The sequence below is a fragment of the Manacus candei genome, unplaced genomic scaffold (assembly GCF_025592945.1).
Source record: "Manacus candei isolate 608988 ecotype Guabito, Panama unplaced genomic scaffold, ASM2559294v1 h1tg000005l, whole genome shotgun sequence".
Lineage (NCBI taxonomy): Eukaryota > Metazoa > Chordata > Aves > Passeriformes > Pipridae > Manacus > Manacus candei.
This window is the reverse complement of record NW_026138053.1, coordinates 23,868,044-23,889,413: the sequence shown is the minus strand read 5'-3', so window position 1 is coordinate 23,889,413 and position 21,370 is coordinate 23,868,044. Positions and strand designations below refer to the sequence as shown.

At 42.3% G+C, this 21,370-nt stretch overlaps 1 protein-coding gene across 1 annotated transcript in view; it reads left to right on the top strand.

Annotated features, from left to right (window-relative positions):
• Window positions 1–21,370, top strand: part of XPR1 (xenotropic and polytropic retrovirus receptor 1) — a 105,932-nt gene that overhangs the window by 49,787 nt on the left and 34,775 nt on the right. The window contains exon 3 of the mRNA XM_051806132.1: window positions 18,657–18,758. Coding sequence (XP_051662092.1) covers window positions 18,657–18,758 — 102 coding nt within the window. The remainder of the gene's footprint in view (window positions 1–18,656; window positions 18,759–21,370) is intronic.

Sequence of the window (21,370 nt, the reverse complement as noted above, 5' to 3'; positions counted from 1 at the left end):
CAATAGCTCCCTCCTCCCTCTGGCACACGGGGACACTCCCTGTTCCTGCCTGCTCTCCATCCCCCCTTATTCAGTGTTCAGAGCCTCTTCATCCACAGGGATGGATCATCTTTGCCTAATGGTGCACAAGCATCATCACTATGTCCCTGGTTTTCCTTTGTCAGCCCTGATTCTCACCCACGATCTTGTGTGTGATCATCAGATTGGGTCCCTTGTGACAAGAAGGACATTGTGGTGCTGGAGTGAGTCCAGAGAAGGGCAGTGGAGCTGGGGAAGGGTCTGGAGCACAAGTCTGATGAGGGGGAGCTGGGGGGGCTCAGCCCGGAGCAAAGGAGGCTCGGGGGGGGGACCTTTTTGCTTTCTGCAACTCCCTGAGAGGAGATTGTAGCCAGGTGAGGGTTGGGCTCTGCTCCCAGGGAACAAGCGACAGGACAAGAGGGAACAGCCTCAACTTGTGCCAGGGGAGGTTTATATTGGATATTAGGAAAAAACTCCTCACGTAAACTGTTGTTGAACACTGGAACAGGCTGCCCAGGGAAGTGGTGGAGTCACCAACTCCGGAGGGGTTTAAAAGACATTGGATGTGGCACTTTAGTGGTGGGCTTGGCAGTGCTGAGTTAACAATTGGACTCGATCTTGGAGGTCTTTTCCATCCTGAATGGTTTTATGATTCCATGATTAAGAGCTGCGTGAGTTCTCAGCTTCCCCCCCTTAGATGTCGATGGTACGTATAAGCATGTCCAGACATCGCTGGTTTCTCAGAAACAGATGGGCCTAAAATGGCATCATGGGACCGGAATTTTATTAGTTATCGTTGTTCTTATGCTTTGGAAAATTAATTTAATTTGAGATAACTAATGAGAAAGTGGTAGGGGAGCCTTTCCCATGGCGGCTTTGCTGTGGCTCTGCCTCTGCCATTTGCTGGATGGGTTGGTCTTAATACATCCATTAATGTGACTCCTCTTGGTCGGAGTGAGCTCCTGGCTGCCAATCTGCTCTGTCTGCTGCTGTCACTTCCCGATGTAGAACATGAACCTGTGAACCATTATGTCACTAATAACCATAGGCCTCTTTGAATGCTCTTTCCTGGTGAGCAGCCACTGTTTCTGCAGGCTTGGAGGATGGAAGGGAGGGATGAACGAGGTGACTCGCACTTGCAGGAGGTGTTTTTTCCTGCTCTGTAGGACAAATGCAGGAATGTGTAGTCTGTAGATGTTTATTTTCAGCAATACAGCAGCAATCCTTGCCATGTTTTAAAAACTGACTCTGAGTTGCTATGTACTACAATATTGATGTCTTTCAAAGAAAGCTGCCAGAGAAAGCTGATCAAAGCAGAGCAGAGAGAAAACACAAGCTTGGAGCATTTGAGTTTACTGACCTCATTACCTTGTCTCCAGCACTTTAAATTAAGGTGTTTAGATGACAAAATTGCATCTTCCTGAGACTGAGAATCGGCTTTGATAGCACACTGAAATTGTAGTATCTGCTACCTCTGGCCCTTACTGCATAATTCATAATGTCTTCTGTACCTAAGCCTTAATTAAACCTCCAGATAAGTTGGGTTTTAGTGCTATTTACACATTCTGACCAGAATAGCCTTACTTTCGTGCCAATGTCACTGTTTCCCACGGATTTCTGAGCAGGGAGCAAATGGATCAGCTTGTGTCCTTTCATGTCTCTATTTGCCATATGATTTTTTTCATTGTTACCAAGGCAACCCTTCTACCCACCCCCCAACAGGCGAGCTCTCAATACAATGTAAGTTATTGTCTGGAGCAATTATTAGGCTATTATTAAAGCCCTATTGAGATATGTCAGTATCCCCTAGGAATTTTAAACAAGTGGGAGCAGAGACAATAGCGAGCATTAGAGGACTGCTGGTAGCGTGGGGAGGATGCCTGCAGCCCTCCTAACAATGTCTCATAAAAACTATGAGCAGCCTTCCCAAACTGACAGAAGTCAGGATGTGCCAATGTGGATTAACACTGGAAGGGAAAAGAGGGGAAAGGGCTCTATCAGGGCTCTGGGGCTGCGTGCTGCTCCTCACGTGTTCGCCGTGCACGCCGAGCACCTTCGCGTGAGTGGAGTACAGCCCACGGGGACATGCTGTAGTGAGTGTATTGTTTTGATGGAAATGATAGTAAAATATCCCCATCCCACACGGATGGGAGAGTGTTCTTTGTTAGAAAGTCTTCTCCATTTACGACGCCTGTTTGTGTGTCCTGAGTTTCAAAGGGAATTATCCATCACCAGTGGCAGGATGTGCGAGAGCTGGGCAGCGAGAGGAGATAAGAGAGGAGGGTGACTCTTGACATGGTTTTATTTATTACAGCATTTTCTTTTCCAAACTAAGGCTTTTCCAGTTTCCCAGCTGTGGGAATTCAGGAGATATGGGAGCAGTACTTGCCTTGCAGTCTCCCCTTACAGTACATGTTTCCTGCTGGTGCCACTGGGGTTGTATTCCTAAAGCCATCACTGCTCCCGGAGCCATAGCAGCCCAGCCTTTTCCATACTACCCCATATCCTGGGACTGCATTTTCTGTCGCCTTTGTCTTGCTGATGCAGTCCTTCTGTTGAGCAATAGCAAAACTGACAGGGTTTTATAGCACTGTATCGATTTCTTCCAGGAATTTCCTTCCAAGAAGCTGCAGTGTTGTCATGGGTCAAAGATGTCACCAGACTGATTTGGCGTTTCATCTGTGACAGTTGTCAGAAGAGGCTGTGGCTCGCCCAGAACATCTTTGTCTTGGGCTGTGCAAATGTTAAGAGCAATTGTGAGTGCAGATGGAGAATCCACTAATGATGCTGCATATGCAAAAAAAAAAAAAAAAAAAGCAGAGGAGTTTGCAAGAACCTTTTTTCTGGCTGTTGGAAAGTGAGACTGTTTCTGGTTATTTAGAAGCTAATTTCTCTGTGAAAATCACTTTAAACTCATGTAAATAGAAGATCCACCTCCATGATTTCCCCTTCCCACTGCTTGGGAAAGGTCTTTTCCTCCATCCCAAGCTTAATGCAGAAGTGGAGAGGTTTGCCTCATCCCTCTGCACAGTAGTGTGTAACGATAAATATTTGGGGATGTGTTTGTGTGTCTCTGATTTGGTGTTTCTCTCAGACTAGAGCACAGAATCATAAGACTGTAGTGCTTAGTCTGATGTATAACATGTTTCTTGGTTCTCATTTATGACTTTTCTGCTGTTTACTTCTCACATAGATTTTGTGTCCATGGATAGCAGCAGTGAGGGGTTCCCAACTAGTAGAGAGATCCAAGTGCATCTGAATCCATCTGCTGCTGGCATCTGGCAGCTGTCTGTCAGGTAAAGCCTGGGGTGGCTTCAGTTTTCCAGTTCCTCCATCGTTTCAGTGCTTGCCTTCGCTCCACTGGCTGTTTTCCTGACCTCTGGTGAAACAGGGGATGGGAATTGTGTGAGCTCCGTGGTTACCCGGAGGTTTGTGGGCAGCAGCAAAAGAAAACTGAGCAAATGCTCTCACCACAGCTGCTCAGTGCTGTTCTGTGTTTCAGCAGCTTTAGAAGCAGCTCACCCCATCTCATTAATGAACACTGCAGCGATGCAGAAGTTGGTTCATTGAGACTTTGTTAAAAGACTTGTTAAAGAAAGTCGGGTTTCATAACTAATGGCACTGGAATATCTATCAGCATATGCCTTTTGACAGTGTTACCATTTCAGGCTCTGAAAATGATGTAACTATTTTACTATAATAAAATAATTACAATTTTCAGAGAGGAATCTGGGGCAGTAGGCTATGGCTCATAAAAACACTTGCTTTTGGCAAACATTTTACAGCTCAAAATAAAAAGCAATTATTTAAAATTATAAAATCGCTTTTGCACAATGTTGCAAACCTTTTTTTTAAGTACTGGCAGCATTCCTAGATGTGTATAACTTGTCTGAATAACCATCACCTCTATGGAACATAATTTAGTTCTTGTCAGATTTGCCTACTTGAAACTTTGTTATGAATATTTTAAACATGGGCTGTTGCTGTTGAATCTTTGCTGCTAGTTGTAGAGGTGGTGTGTATTTATACTGCATTTGCAGGGAAAGAGGTTATTTTTCATCTTTCAGTGCTAATGAAGCTGCTAATGAGGAGAGATACATAGTTTGTGGGTATGCAAAGAACACTTCACAGGTCATTTCTTAAGTAGTGTTAAACAACATGCTAATAAGGCATGCTAGGTGAATGTGTTAGTGAATCTTTAATTTCAAATAGCAGAAGCAAACCCTAAATGATAAAATTCTTTACAGCTAGCTGCAAAAATACTTCTGCATAAAATGTCACTTGCTATAAATTTCCTAAATTTGCTCTTCTGCAATAAACACAAAAGCGAATGATATCCATTAGTTCAGCAGCAGCCACTCGGCTTGGTCTTTTCAAGCTCATTCTTAAAAAGCAAGATTGATTTAATGTTCAGTGACTTTTTGTGTAGAGGCTGCCCGTGTGTGGTTGTGTTTTGTGCCTTGTGGGTGTTCTCCTGTCCCTGCAAACAATCCCGTGTAAGTGATAGTGTCAGTTGAACCGTGTGATCCGTGGCTGGTGCACCGCGGCTGCTCCAGCGCTGCCGACAGAGGACTCGGATTCTGGGATGGGTGTGACATCCCTAAAAAAGGGAAAGCTATTTTTTTTTCCCCAAGAAATGATTACAGTTCCCATTAATCTACATTTCATTGTGTGCTGTTTGATATCTCGTGTTGATGTGTTCTCTTGTGCCATACGAAGCCTGCAGGTCTCATCAGTGTCTTTGCTTTATGGCTGTTGAGTGTATTAACACCAAATGGACCTATGAGATGTCAGGGTGATGCCAGCAAATGCTCAGCTTGATCCTGGCTACAAATTTCAAACATTTTTTAGACCCCTTGTCTGTTTGAAGACTTTAATTTCTTCCCAAAGAGTTTTTTTCAGGCTCGCTTCTGCTCTGTCCAGTGTTATGTGTATGTGACAGCCTGGAAGTGGCAAGCTCCAAAGCCAGAGATTCTTCTCCAAAGCTGGAAACTCTTTCCTCAAAACGATCTGTGTGTGCTGAGTTTGTCATTTACAGAAAACATGCTGGCTTGGCTATTTCCATTGTGTCAGCAGTTCTTCTTGTAATAGTCCCAAAATTGGTGGTCACTTCTTTCTGCATCTCAGAGGTTAAGACAGACCCATCAGCAGATACTTGGGTAAATTTACATCCAAGACCCAGGACACTCCTTTGGTCTTAAACGCAGTTATCCTTTATCCAGCTTAATTTGGGATGACAACAATAGAGGAAGTTCTCACCTGTGGAGAGCAAAGATGCACAAAGCTTTTGGTGGAGCACCTATCAGTATGGTTTGTTTTTTTTTTACAAAGAGTTGTTGGAATCCTTCTGGCAGCCCCATCTTGTATTTCTGCTGAATTCTGACTGTTTTGTCATCTGCATGCTACCTGCCATGTGGCACATTTCATATACTTGTTTGGCAAAGGAGAGGAAAATACATCCATGTTCTGCTTTAAAAATAGTGCCGCCGTCTGTAAGACCACTTGTGTTGTGTGGGGGGATTGCCGTGCTAACACTGTCTCTGGAGGCAGATTGATAGCTACAGAACTGCAGTTTCGGGCTCTGTGTGTGTGAATTGAGTGATAAAACAGCCAAGAAACCTGAAAATTAATTCATATGTTCAATGTGAGTTTGCAAGAGGGGGGAGGGCTTTTGTCTTTTGGATTGGTTAAAAGGTACCATTATTTCAGAGAAGGGCAAGAAGCTTCATGAAAAGCTGAGTTGACTCCAGTGAGCTAAAAGAGGTGGCTGAGACCTTGGACACATTTAGCAGGAATAGAGGCTGTGTTTCTAATTGAGGGTGATGGAGACCAAACCAGAAGCAAATAACTCTTGTTGGTGGCAGGACCAAGTGCAGCATCAGCAGCTTCCTTCTTTATCGCCACAGAGGGCAGGCACACAAGTGATATTACTATCCTGTGTACATTTGTCTGTATATTCAAAGCCAGAGTGGTTTAGTGTTGGCAAACATGAAGTTTTTTCAGTTTGAGAAATTGCTTTGAGGTTAGTTGTGTCTCTCTCTCCCTCAGGAAGCTCAATGTGCACAGATATGGACCTTTTTCTTATGCCTCTGGCTTAAATTTCCACTTCATTCACTCCATCCTGTCCCTCCTAACCCATCCCTCTTTTCTTTCACTACTGTAATGAATTAATGATTTTATGTAAATGTGGTGTTTGATGGACTGAGGAGGTGTGCCTTGGGACTTGTTTAAGCTATCACATAGGAAATGCATCATCTGCTTCATGTTTTCTGCAATTGCACTCAGTTTTATTTTTCCTTTATTCCTACTCCCTCTTCTCTAATTTTCCTCCTTCAAAACAGTTCTTTAAGTATGTTTAGACCTTTTGCCTGGGTTTCAGGATTTAATTATTTTATCCATCCTGACTCTGTGCCCTACCCCCCTTATTTTCCACTCTAAATGTGAAGAAAAAAAAAGCAACCATCCCTGCATTACATACCTGATTGCTATTCAGTTCCCAAGGGAGAGACGTGGGGAGCTAAATGCAAGGGCTGGAGGTTTGGGCTCTCTGGTTAGATTCACTGAATGTCACTAATTAGAGCAAAGTAGCCACTTACATATTTATTCATCTTTCAGAACAGTTGGTGAATCAATTGGGTGAATGAACTGGGGCAGCTTCAGTGCTTCTTGTGTTGAATATGCTGAAGGACCAACCCCCAAACCCTTTATGCTTAACCCCTAAATCTGTTGAGGTTGGTTCTTTGAGGCTTGCTGGTACAGACCAGTATGGCTGAAACGAAACTTCATTTCTTTCTGACTTTTAGGTGATGCTTTTTCCCCTGTCCTGTCTTCTGCTGTTGAAGAGGAGCTGATTCCAGCCTCTGAAATATTTGCCAAAAATAAAAAACTTCTGGTGAGAAAAAAAAACCAAAACAATGTTGCCTTTAAGGCCAACCTCACCCTACTTCTAGCTAGTGGTTTAATTTATCTAAAACTTAAATTAAAAATTAAAGGACATAAAATAAGGACAACAACCGCTTGTGCCGATGCACGAATGAAACAGCACAGAATAACCTCGCGGTTCACGGCGGATTTCTTTTAGACAGTGCAGATGGATTTCCCCCGAAAACACCTTGAAGTGTTGCCTTTCACCAAAATCCTGTCTGAATTTAGCTCCTAATTGATAATAGCTCATTTACTTTCTCGGAGCAGGATGGTGACAGCCTCCCGGTCCCCCCTCGCTGGGAGATTTGCATTCCATCTGCTCCGGCTGTTGATTAGCAGCACGCCGGCTACATGAGCAGTGCTTCTGGATGCTGCGGTCATCTGTTGCAGTAGAATTCTTCTGTGAGGACACAACCACAGAGCTAAGAGCGTGGTTAGGGGAGCAGTATAACCATTTTGGGGCTTGCTCTCATGGGGAGTTCGTGCATTGTTGAGTCCGGGTTTCCTGGAGCAGAGCAAAAGCTTTCAAACGCTTGGCGGACAAAGCTCCGAGCTCCTCCCTGCTTGCTGCTGCTGTTTGGAGTGTTTTCTCTCCATTCCGGTTGAATCACCTGTACTTTAAATAAGGATCAGCCTTTAATTTAACAGGTTTTGCGAAGAAGAAGGTTTCAAGTCAAACCATAGCTTCAAAGCGGGCAGTATCTTGTTAACTGCTGCTTGGCAAAGTTGCTGTGTACAGCACACAGGTTCCTTTGGGAGATATCTGTAGACCTTTTTTTCAAGTTTATTGAAAATACTATTGTTCTGTCCATTTGCACAGCTGATTCTGCAACTGGGACTTAAATTCAGGCTTTTTGCCACTATCGCAAAAAGGGGTAAAATAGAATTAAATGTGGTGGCTCTGTAACATGTTCTTTGAAATGTAAATAAAGAGGTGACTTAGGAAATGGGGCCATTGAGTTTTTTACCCTCAGCATACTTCGAGTTTGTGTTTGAATGCAAAACCTTTCTGTTGCCAGTTACTTCTGCAGTTTGTGTATTCCCTTCCCACAAGGTTTTGTTCGGGAAGCAATAGAAATTACTGAATGGTTCCTTTTGCCTTTTTATTTACCGAGTGCCAGCAGTGCTGTGCATTGAGCCTGAGGGAAATGGGGAGGGGGGGAAGGGGAAATCACATGCCTCTCAATCTTTCTTCCTATTTGGGGTGTAAAAATCCTTTTCAGAAGGATTCATTCCCGTTCCAGTCTGGCAGGGATGCTCCAAGAGGAGATACCCGTGTGGTTTCTGGCTAGGAGCTTGTGCTGTGAGAAATGAAAGCGATTAGCTTGGAAGACAGACAAGCAAACAAGTGCAGTCCTGGTCTCTGCTGCATTTTAATCTTAAACTAAAATTACCCCTGGAACACAGCAGCTCTGTTGAGGAGTTGAAGAGGGCATAGACTTTCAAATCAAGCCCTTTGAAAGACCATCTTCTCTCCCCTTGAAGGAAGGACGTTTGGTAGCAAAGCTGTGTCTGAGGAATGCTGCTTTTACTTAAATTGGTTTTAAACAAGCCCTTTAAGCGTAGGATTGAAAGGAAGGGAGGGCAAGGGATGCTCCCTGAAAGTGTATTTAGAAGAAAACAGCTCCAAACTTGTGGGGACCTGCACTGGAGTAGTTCTGGTTATCTGCAATTTACCACAGTGTCTCCGGGCAGGCTTCAATCCATGTTTTTTAATTAATATAGCAGGGTAGGGCTCAGCTGGGTGGCTGTGCACTGTGTGAGCAAGGAGGAATATAACCTTGGCTAGGCTTTGTAATGTTGTGGTGAGGATCCTACAACATCTGTTGCTGTAATAATGTAAGAATTAAAGCAGAAGAATTACTGCCTTGAGTGGAGAAGCAGCTACCTTAATGTTCATTTGCTGGTGTTTTAGCTAGACTTGTATCATTTAAAAAGAAAAATCTTGTTTTAAATTGTGCCAAACATTTAGGAAGGTGCTGCTATAAACATTTATGAGAATTAACAATCTGTTCTGCTCCTGACTGTGGTCTGACTGTAAGGATGCCCTGGTAAAATCTTACGCAGAGCCACTCCCGAGCCTTGTTCATTTCTCTGAGATACCTGAAAACCATATTTTTCTTCATCTGATAATTGCTTGCTTATTATTTTCTTGCTGTTTGCTCTTATTAGCTAGTAAAATAAAAAGGGAAAAATGAATTTGAGTAGTGGTGGCTCCCTGGGGGGAAATTAAGCCATTGATAGCACGTTTGAAGTAGGTTTGTTTTTGTACCCTGCATTCGCTGTACTCCATATGGGGAACCTGTTGTTGGTTCTGCATCATTTGTTTTGTCTTTCTAGTTGCTCTTAATATTAATTGGAGTCTTTCCCAAGACACAGTTCTGTTAATCTTCCTTTTGTCATTTCCTCCTTCCCCACCCCCGGTATCCCCAATGAATATTCTCTCCTGTGTCTGAAAAAAGCTTTAAAATACCATTGTTGTTGTTTTTTTTAATGATGATGGCCCGTTTATTCACCTGGGGTTTTTTACCACCAGTATTTGTGTTTTCATTTGTTTGCTTAACTTCTGAATTTTGTATGTGCTGTAATTGTTATAAGGATGCAAATAGTTTCCTGGAGTGATGGGTATAGGTCTCTTATCAGCTCGAATTATGCAAAATGTTTTGAATTAGCTGTAATTCCCTTCTCTGCCTCCCCCCAGACAAGCAGAGCTGAGCAGGGTCTCTCTGGGGACACCGATGTGCTGTGCAGGAGCAGCCTTTTTCTTTGTACATCTCATCCTGTCCCGAGAGCGTTAAGATCGGGAAGCACACTGTGCTACTTGTGTTTTTAAAAAGTTAAAATACCCTTAATCACACCACTTCCCTAAAGGTTTTCAGTATCACTGCTGGCAACTTCAGAAGAGGCACTTGCTCCATCTTGAGATTCTCACAGGTTTGCCTGTGGCGATGGAAATAAATGACCATCCTGGACTGCAAAGCTTTCCCTTGAGCTTATCCCTTATTTTGGAAAACCATAGTAGGCAGTAAAGTGCTTTTTACAATACTGGTAACTACCAAAGCAAGATGCTTTTTTAGAGGGACTGATGTGATGGCTAAATGAGAAATGGCAATTTCTGTGGTGCCTTTGCAGAGAACAGTTGCCAGGAACTGACCAAAATGTTCTTGTAAGCCCTGAGGTGGCTCTGGGTCTGAGGTTTCCACCTCCATGTCTAGTGGAAGGTGTCCCTGCCTGTGGCAGAGAGGTTGGAATGAGATGGTCTTTAAGGTCCCCTTCCAACCCAAACTGTTCCATGATGATGTACAGTGACAGACGACAACAAGGAGAAAGCAGAGGAGTTTCCTGACGGAAATAGTTGTTGTATGGTGGCTTTATTGAACAGGCAGTTTGCATCCAAGACAGGCATGGCTTTTCCGATGAGAGAGTTTGAGGAGGGAAGACTGGAGGCACACGAGCTGCTGGAGCGTTGGCAGGAGGTGAGGGGCTGCTGAGAAAAAGACCAAAGCTCAAACATGTTCAATCTGTTTAACAAATAATTGAGACATTTAGTGTGTTCATATCAAGGGTACAGGCATGTGATTCCAACTCCAGTGAGCTGTGTTGGCTTCACCAGTGTCTCCCTGTCAGCTGAGCTGTGGGGTAATGCCTTTAGTCATCTCTCAGCGCAGGATGGACGCGAGTCCAAGCGGGTGATTTGATATTCCAGCTAAATCAGTCTAACAGGTGACTGCTGCCAGAGGGGGAATCTCCCTCTCGCTGCCTCCTCCTTGTGTGCCAGGAGCTCTTTCAGGGGACTAAAACACAGGAAACTAGTTTATTGATCAATTAGGTTTTTAAAGCTTTTTAGTACTAATGCTCAGTCGTTCTCTAAATGCCGGATTAACTTCCTGAACTGGTTCACTGGGCTCGGATGAACAGCAGTACCAGAGCAAGGAAAGGACATCATGTGTGTGTCTGAGAGAGGATATAAAGGACAGCCAAAACTGCTGCTGAAATTCCCCATCACTCCATCTCCATGCAATTTTCTTAGGAAGGAAAAACTTTATCTAATGATACGAGACTTAAAAGTGTGCTTTATCAACGTTCCTTTAACTGGCTGTAATCTCAGTTTTATTTTAATTCCTGTCTTGTTTTTTTTTTTATATCAGATATTCTGCCGGGTTTTGTGCAGTTTTAATGAGAAGGTAATTGTTATTGCTCAGTAAAATTCTGGAAATAAAACTACTAAAACTGGAGGCTCAATAAAAGAAGCGTAAACAGTCACTTTATTACGAAGCTTCATCTTCTGACAGAAACCTTTTTTGCTTGATTAAAATATTCACAAATCAAACTTACATCTTTCCTGATAAATACGAATGCACATTTAAAAAGATTAGAAAGTTTCCTCTTATTTCTCTTTCCATGCCACGAAGTATGACCTTCATTCAGGACATGGGGCAGGGAAACAGCACTTGTGGGTTTTAGGGTGAGGGATCTCTGCTATATTCAGCACTGGAGTATTTGAGTTTCCTTTGATTGCCCCTTGCTGCTGTGTTTCCAGTCCTCATGGTCTCCCACAGGGTTCTAAGATCTTCTCCCTGTGGAAGTCCCCAGTGTTCCATCACTGCTTTGGGGGCTGGCACAGATCTGGACAACTGGGGTGATCTTCCCTTCCTTTTTCTGGAACTCACGTATTTATTTGTTTAAATGTCATTTAGCTAAAAAGTCTAACTCTAGCACTTGTCCCGATAATCAGCAGAGGGTTTGCTGAATTCATTGAGTTTTGCCAGGCTGAAGAGAAAGGTGGGGAAGGTGAATATAAGGAAAAACTTCAATTTGAACTCTGAGCCCCTAATTTTCTATCAACAATTCTGGTCTTGGTTTTCCATGTTGCTCTGGGATTTGTTTTCTATTTGTCTTCTTGGTTTAAGGACCAAATTGGGCAACTTAGGGAAGTGTCCTTATTTCCATCCACGTGATTTAGCAGAAGGAAGGTTTTTCAGATTGTTCTGTAGCTGTATAAAACAAAGCTGTGCTAATTTACTTGAGGTCCATTCAGTGAATCTCAAAAACATGAACAGATACTGCTGAGTTTTTAGTTTGGTGGCCCCACCATTGAAGAGGAGGAATAACAATCAGCTTAAAGGCTGATGAAGATCTCTCTTGGTAGAGGGAATGGATGGCAGTGCTGAACTTGTCTCCTGTAGCATCTGCCAGAGGTGCACGGGCCAGTTCAGATTCCATGTCTGTGAGAGGCTGGAGTATCTCTGCTTTGCTTAACCCCCAGTGTGTCAACTCTGATATGGTTTTTTTGTGCAACCATAATTGCTGCTGTCTTGTCTTGTTTTAATGAAATCCAGAACTGGAGACAGCAGCTTGAGGAACATGCAGGTGCATTGTGTAAGCAGGGAATGTCCTGTGTGATCCTGGTGATTCCACAAAGCTGTGGGATCTCTGTTTTCATCATTGGCTACTTGTCTAAACTGAGCATTCACGGCCTGGACAGGTTCTGGTATGCACCAACTGAGTAACTTAACCCTGGTGCTCTCCATTCTTTGTCTTGGAGTCTGGTAATGGTCACTGAAAATTGTCATCTGGACTCTTAGTTCCTGATGATTGTCTTTCCTTCACCCTGAAGTGTGTGACAGTATTTCTGGTCAAACCTATTTGGAAGTATTTGCAAAAAACACATATTGATTCTTTACTTCCCTTCTTGAAAACAGAAGACTTTGAAGCTTGTTGTTAACCAGGGAAAGCAAGTACTGAGACTGCTGTCCCTGTATGACATCTTCTGGCTGTCAGGACCTGGCTCCAGCTCTGTTACCCTGTATTACCAATATTTTTGTGGTAGGTTTTGAAATATTATTAGGCACTTGTGCTGCTTCTCTTTAATTTATTTATTTTTCTGTCACAAGTTTCTGCCTAGCTGTCCTTCAAACCTGAGTTACCACGCAGGTCTTGTAATTCTGCTGGGAGTATTGATTCTCCTAATGGTACAGAAGTGAAGCACTGTAAAGGTATTTAAGTATCGTGGTCACATATAGCTGACAAAGACTAGTGCCACCTTCCTTACTTGCAGAAGGACTTCTTATGAGTGCTGGATGCTGATTTAAAGAAGTGAACCTGTAGAACAGCTGTGTAGCTGCCCTGTAGACCACAAAACCTGACATCAGGAGCTACAAAGCTCATAGCAGCCAGCTGGACAACAGCTGTCTCCTCACCTCTGGCTACTACATTGCCTGGTTTTTCTGCACCTGAAGTTCGTACCAGGGTGCTGTGGTTGCTTTAGAATCTGTGTTTATGGAGTCACAAATGTAAATAATTTATAGTAGACGCTTGGTTGGATGTCTGGTTTGTAGGCATGTTGGGGAGGTTGCTTTTTCTTTCCAGCTAAATAAACCATCTACAAGAATCTGGCTGGTTTCCTGGTAAGATTTCAGCGATACAATCTAAAAAATGGGGAAGCAGAATTTTTACTGACCTGAGAAATCACAATTTCTAAAGGTATTTTGAAATACATTCTGGGTTAATTGGTAAAAATAGCAAAATGGTGAACCAAAACCTGAGAGAACTTGTGCTGGTGTCATGCAGCAGTTCTTGCCTCCTCCCCCTGCCCACATATAAGCCCTGTGTGTCCAGGCAGTACCAACCTTATTTGCTACCTGAGTGGTCATTTTTTATTGCCAGATTTAGGGGAATAATTTAATAACCAAATCTAATTTGGGCTAAAGCATTCATTAAGTAGAGACCTGACCAGCTCATCTGTGGGGGTTCAGAAAAGCAGGTATAGCCTGCTATGAATTTTCTTAACATTTTTTTTAAGGTTAACCAATGCATGGAGCTTCTTTTCTGTTGATTTTATAGTATTTTGAGCCAAGGTCCACTTTCATCTGATGGAATAAATTCTGAGAGAGATACCACCATTACATGTACAATTTGTAGCTCAGATGTCAAGATGTAATAGCATGAATGCAAATATTCATTACTTGCAAGCAGAGTTGGCTTCTTTTCTCTTCCTATAGCAAGAATATATCCTAGGAAGAAATTTCTGTATCTGTACGTAAAGCACATAAAATTCTGTACGAGGAAACTTTAATTTGCCACAAGATTGGATGTGAAAATGCACAGTGAGTAATTAATTTCTTGGAAGTTTCAGCAACTGATCCAATTTTCAGCTGACCCAAGTGTGGCTTTCTGTCATGAGGAAGGGAGTTGCCTTGTGGAAGAACCTTTCTTCTGGAAAAATACCCCAATAAACACGAGGGTGACGCATTAGGAGTGTAAAGGTAATCTTCACCCTTGCATCTATGAACTACAGAGTTTGATTTTTTAGCTGTAAAATCTCACTGTGTAAAAGGTTGGGAAACTACAGTCTTGGTGCTGCAGAACTGTCAAGGGTATTAGAAAATTGTGATGGTTGAGTAGACAGACAAAGCTGATGGGATTTTGGAGGCAGATACATGTTTTCATTACAGTGACCCACTTTTAAAGATTCTTGAGTGGTAATAGAAGTGGCTTCTTTTTCTTTTTCTTCTCTTTTTTCTTCCCCCCCCCCGACCTTGTGCCACTGGGCCTAGAAGTACAAGCAGTTACTGTCTTTATTGACCTGGGAACAAGAAAACTGCCCTTTAAATCTTGTTAATTGTTCAGAGCACAGTCCTGTTGTTTTAAACCTACTTGAGCTCTGGGTACAGAGTGTGGAAATCTTAAAAATTTTAATGTATTCAAAATGATGCTGATGTTAAATTTGCAATCACCTGTTCAGTTTGATTTGATGTGTTTGATGCCAATGTCAAGTTTGATTTTGATTTTTATTTTATTGACTAGATGGCAGAGCCCTCCTCATAAATGAAATTGCCTCCTCTCTAACTAAAGTGTTGCAATAACATTACTCAGATGTTATTGCCACTGTTTTGTGGCAAACAGAAGGTGATTCAGAGAACTACACCTGTGCTGATCTTATAACAAAGCTAATTAATCTTTTTAAATCAGATGCCCTTTAAAATTCAGCATGATAAAGACAAAAGGATTTTTTTTTAAATGATTACTTTTAGAGGGCACTGTTCTAACAAAGAAAACTTTTATTGTGTGTGTTCTTGCAAGGGAGTGAGTAAGCAGAGCTGCTGTGGGATGCTGATCATTTGTTTATATACTACAGCTGCAGAAAATGAGAAATTAAATCACCAGTTGAGAGAAGCACTGAGAAATGAGTGCTTGGGACAGTGCAGGAATGTACTTTGGATGTTAATTTTTCAACTTCAGGTTCTATTTTAGGTGTGCCAACATCTCAGCTCTCTGCAAACCAGAAAACATGGGGTAGGGGGAGTTCATCCAGGTTGCTGCTGGTTTGGGCTTTGCAAGTAAAAGCAAGAGCCTTTCAGGCTTCCTGTGTTTTTTTTATTCAGCACAGGCAATCCATAGGAAGATGAGGTCGGGAAGCTGCAATATTGATCAGACTCTCTGCTTGGCAGCCTTGTCCGTGGCAGCTTCAGGGAGCTGAGGGTAAATGGAGTATTAGGGCTATAGAAACAGAACAAAAGGGAGGTTACTGCTGGACCTTCTTGGCAGCAATAGCTGGATGCCTTTTAAAAACAGGCCCTGTTGTCATGGAGCTTCCGAATCCAAGGCCGGGTTTCTGGCGCCGTGATTTTCTCATGGCAAAACACGTTGTCCTGTCCCAGCCTTGGGGGGAAAATAAATAAATAAAGGCAGTAGCCTTGGCAGCACTGGTCTATTATTGCAGCTAAATGACTGGACTGCAGTGGAAATGGCACCAAAGGAAAACCTTTTCTTCACAGAGAATCCTGATTATTTTTTTTTTTTTGATTTTTTTTTTGGTAAGGCTGACATCCATCCTGCTCTGCAAAATATCTTTTCTAAGTCAGTGTTTTGACATTCGGAGAAGGATTTTGAATAGTTGATCTAGAACTTTCTTTCCTCTGAGTCAGCAATGTTTTGAGGTTGAAACAGAGACCTGAATTCCTAATCTCAAGGTTTTTGGAAGGGCTTCCAGTAGCAGTTGGTTTATGTTTTAAAGCCCATTTTCCTCTTCTAAACTTCAGATGGTAGTCAAACTGTTCAACACACTTATTTACCATTTCCTGAAGTGACCAGTAATGTACAAAACAAGATACTTATTGATTTATTTGGCATTGATTATGTTAGTTTAACACTGTTGCTTTACTGAGCTTTTTGCTATCTTAGGAGGTGATATTTTGGTTGCGTAGAAATATTCATGCTTGACTTTCTGGACAAACAGTATATTCCACTCCTGATGAAGTGTTTTTTTTTTTATTATTCTTTGATAGCTTCAGTGACTGAAGTTTAAAAACTTGCTTGGTCTTACTCTTATTTTTTGGATATACTGAAACAAGCGATGGCAAAAGAGGTTTGGTGTTTCCAAAACAGGAAAGCAGTGAGCCTGTGTGCTTTTAATGCTGTGTGACTTCTTTTTAAAGGCAGGAAAGAATGGTTCCCCCATGTCAGAAAGCACCTCTCCATAAGCTTTTCTTCTTGGCGTGTGTAAACTCTTTGGGCTGAAGACTTTGCCTCTCAGGTCCATCCTTAAGAGTCAGCTGTGGTTTGATAATGATTACTGTCATTTTTAAAGTTTCAGGCAGCTAGTGAATAAAAATCTCTGCATTTTAAGTATTGCACAGTAATTTCTGTTGCTTCACCCTCCTGTTTGTGCTTTGTCTGCTGTTGGGTCAAGGATTTAGAGCTCTTGAAGGCAAGTTCAGATTGGCCTTACTGGGAGGGCCCCAGGGCAGGATGTCACAACTGCTGTGACTCTGCCCTTCAAGTTCCCAGCCCTGAAGCAGAGTTATTTTCTGTCCTTCTGGTGTTTTAGGCTGCCCTCAAGGAGGGATCCATGTGGAGGCACTATGTGGAGTGGGATTGCCTGGGGTATGTGCATCTTTGTTTCTGCAGAGCCAAGGACCTCAAGCAGGGCTGTAATGACACCTTGGGGCTGCTGCGGCTTTTCCTCAGCCCAGAGGAGCCCAAGCCCTGTCATTCCAGGGTTTGTTTGCACAAGGGAGGGAGCCCTCATCCTTGGGAGTAGCCACAGATCTGCAACTATAATGATCGGATAATAAAGGAACCCTGGGAGCCAAAACTTGGAGCTTGGAACAGCCTTTGGAGCCCTTGAGAATTCTTTTCTACAAGCCCTTGGGTGGTGGAGTTGTAAACACCAGGCATCTCTGCAGAACTGGTTATTTTCTCTCTGTTTACTCTTTAAAAGCATCATCTAACTCCAAAAGAAGACAGGGTTGCCCCTGCACTGCACTTTTGTGTTCTGTTCTTTGCTCTTTCTACACCACCCCTTAAAAGCGTTACTGAAGTGGATGTAGGTTCGTGGTGCTCAATATCAGGGGTAGAGACATAAACCCCAGAAAACTGTAAATTCTATTTAAGTATTCTCTTGATTAATGCTACTTTTGGGTTGGTTTTACCTAAAAATGAAGGCTAAATGAAAAAGATTTCTTGGCTATGACAGTCCAGTATGTGTATCTCCTAGCGAGTGAAGCTTTTCTGTAGTCACTTGTCTTCTCAATTTAATGACATGTATTTCAACATCTGTTTGAATCTTTTCATCCCAGGGAAGTGGTGGAATCACCATCCCTGGAAATGTTCAAAAAATGTGTGAATGTGTCACCTGGGGACATGGTTTAGTGGTAAACACGGCAGTGCTGGGTTAATGGTTGGACTTGATGCTCTTAGAGGTCCTTTCCAACCTGATTCTGTGGTTCTGTGATCTGTTTCTCAACACTACCAAAACCATAATAAAAATTTAATTTTCTTGTTTGTATTATATTTTCAGTCTGAAGATTCAGGGAATGTAACTCTGGGGGGTACAAAGAGTCTGCTTCACTTCAGCATTAGGAACATTTGGTTTTTGACAGTACTGAAATTGGTAATTACAGTGTGTCTTCTTTAATTTTTTTACTCATTAAACTAATTTCTTAATTATCAGAAAATGCATTCTGTCTTTGAGACTCTGCGCTGTATTTTTTTGCAACAACTAATTGACCGAATTGGTGCTTTAATTTCAAGTTTTGACTTTAATTATGGAATTGCATGTGGTTCTTCCAAAAGAATTAAAACCATCCCAGAGCAATGGGGTGGAGAACAGTTGTGGATCTGATCATGTTCACCATAATGTAGACCTCTTCCTTTCAACTTTGCTTATGAGAGAAAGTTTTATTTTCCAGGAGGGAAGCTTCCACACAGTTTTCTGGATTTTAGTTTCCTATGTTGCTGGGTTTGTATTTGAAGGATTACAGTGGTGAGAAGGTGGGAATGGTGGCTGAAGCCAGTGAGTCCTCCTGAAAGGTCAGATGAAGCCTTCAGTTAAAAACTTGGTCCTTTCCTTCTAAATATGGTTGTTTGCCAAAGTATGGCCAGCTTTGGTCTTCAAACACAAGCTGGGTTAGGAAGTGCAAATGGAGCTTCTGAGATCTGCACTAGCACTTGAAGGATCCAAAAAAGATGATGGGAACTTTGGTTGAGGTGCTGTTACTGCTTATATGAGTATTTCCCTCTCTGTCTTGGTGCAATTCCTTTTACAGCCAAATATGTGTTCCCCCGAGCCCCTTGGACTTGCTTGTTCTTCTTTCTCTGTATGACAAAGATGGTGGATTTACTCTGAAGAACTATTTCCACATCAGCCACTTCTAAAGTTGCTCCTGTGTTCTTCTGTTACAACTTCTTTGTTTTTCTATTCTGTTTTACAGATACAGATGAGGACACGGTGAAAAGGTGTTTTGCCACGTTTGAAGAGAAATTCTTCCAAACCTGTGAGAAAGAACTTGCCAAAATCAACATTTTCTATTCAGGTAAGGTGCTTATTTGTGTGTATTTGTGGAAAATCCAACAGCAGAAAAAGAGTCTGAAGCTCCCAAGCTTTCAGAATAATCACAGTGGTGATGCAGGTTAACCATCGGGTAATTAGAGGGCTGGTTTATATGGGAAACTCTCTGGTTTAATCACATATCTGCAGCTAAAATATGGTATTTGGATGGAGGGAGAATGAAGGGCAGGTGACTTCATTGCTTTGCAATAGCATCCTGCTCTTAAAGTGGTATGTTACTTATAGGGCACAGTCTCTCAGTTTATCCGTGTTGACAGTCTCCTGTGCATGTTTTAGGTGTACTGAGCTCCCCAGCTGGTGTTTCCTGAGCTTCTGCAGGAATTGCTCTCGTGGGATTGCCTGTGTATGGCAGCTTGACCATCTTGAAGCGTCCAAGAAGTTTTTAAACACTTAACCTTTGCCTAAACTCTTGCAGCTTTCTGCAGTACATCAGCTAGTGGCAATTTGTCATTGGCTGTGTATAAAATCCTGTTTGACTAACAATGCTGTGATGGTAAGAGTAGGTGTCATATATCAAGTGCTGTTGTTTGTTGTTTTCCCTGAGAAAGTTTGCTTTCTCACCCTGTGTTTTGAAAATAAAACTTTAGAAGGGGATAGTTGGAAATTCACCCTGTAATATTGCTAGAAGAGGCTTCATATGCTCCACTTCCACCCACCATTGCACTTCAGCTGGTTTTCAGCCTTTTTTGGTGAGGTTTAAAATGGGTTTTCAACTAGAAAAGCATTTAAATATGGATACAACGGTGCGTTGGCTTCTATACTTTCTCTTAACATGTTGATTTATTAACTTGGTGCTGTAAACAGGATTTGCAGCACAATATGGCAGCCTTTTCTAGTTCTGATTTTAATCTGATAACAAAGTTGAATTGTGCAAAATATTTTCATAACCACGGGGTGATGACTTTAGTGCTGGTTATTTTATTGCCAGCAGACTCTGAGCTGTGGACATGAGAATAGCTGAGAGCATGATGGATGCAGTGGCTGAGCTTGCCTCTGTTCAGCTTCCATCTAGGGAAGTGAATCTCTTTGGGGATAGCTGTGCCTGCTCTCCTGGCTCCCTGGAACAGAGTGAGTGTCAGGACAAGAGGCAGTTTGTAGGTAGAATCGATATGTTTTATTAGGGCAGCTGGGTTTTACACTTTATAGGCATTTTTCTGCATGCAGTTCACACATACCTAACTCAGAGCAGTGCTTTGTTTCCCCGGGAGAGCCACTGTTTCTATCCCAGGTCTGAGGTTTTTATGCTCAGAAACTTGTCTTCCTTTTTGAGTCATATCAGATCCTGTGTACTGCTAGATAGACTCCGTGGAGGAAGTTCTGTCAATTTAGATGCACAATACAGATTATAATTTTCCCTAATGAGGACCTGCTGGCACACGTGCACCCACATGTACACACCCATTCCAGCGTTGTTTAAAATGACATTAATAATATAGGGTAGGGTTTTTTTCCCTCCAACTAGCTGTCATTTCAAAAAGTTCTAGGAGAGAATACATGTAATTTGAAAATCTCTTGTGATAAGGTTAAAGTAAGTCTTTTATTTGCAGAAGAGTGACGTGACTTTCATAGAATGGAAACCCGTTATTAGGGTTATTAACGTTAAGCTACAGCAAGAAATGTTCCATCAGTGGTTCTTCTCCCTGATCACGTCAGAAACGTCATGTTGGACCCTATTGTAGCTCCAGGCATGTGTTGGCTTGGATTATGACCTGGTACATCCTATTTATTATAGGCTTATTATATGGCTTATTATATGCCTGTCTTTACAACTGTAAATATTGTTCATTTTCAAGAAAGCCAAAATTTTTGTTGATTTCTGCTTCATTTCCTCGTCATCATTCCCTGTGCTGAGGGATCCCTAGTGAGCATCACCTGGGATTGCCACAGCATGAACGATCTCATCTTCTTGGAATGGGGTGCTCTTGAACTCCAGCTCCTCCATGGAGCACTTGGGGCTGGAATGCCAGCTGCAAAATTCCTTTGCCATTCCCTGTGTGCTCAGCTTGTCAGCTCCCATCAAACATCACCTCAATTCCCCAGACCATCATCCCAGCTCAGTAGAAAGGAAAACTGCCATTAACTAATTCAGATTTGATAAACAATTTGTTATTATTTGAACTATGCTCAAGAAGAGCTGTCCTTAGCTGAAAGAAAAAAGGCTGGCAGTACAATTTTCAGATAGTTCCAGCAGAGGAATGCCTGTTCAAGTGCTGAAGTTTTATTTGTGGCCAATTTTGGTTTGGGTTTGGGATTTTCTAGATGGCAGGTTTGCTATATTTTAAATTAGCATCCTCAGGATCTGGCTAAACAGTAGCCAGTAAAATTTTTGTGGTCAGTTTAGGAATGGTTTTACTATTTGTAGGAAACCATGGCTTTAACTTGGTAAGCAAAATATTGAACATAATATGCACAAGTAGGGAAGGGAAGGAGTCCTAAAAGTGCCTGCCTAAAATGCCCCGAGCTGGGAACCTGTGAGGATGTACAGGCTGTTTGATCACCTCCTGTCTGGTGAAACAGGTTTTGGTCACAACCATGACCATCTAAACTGGAACTGGAGGGGGAGGTTTTACTGGTTCC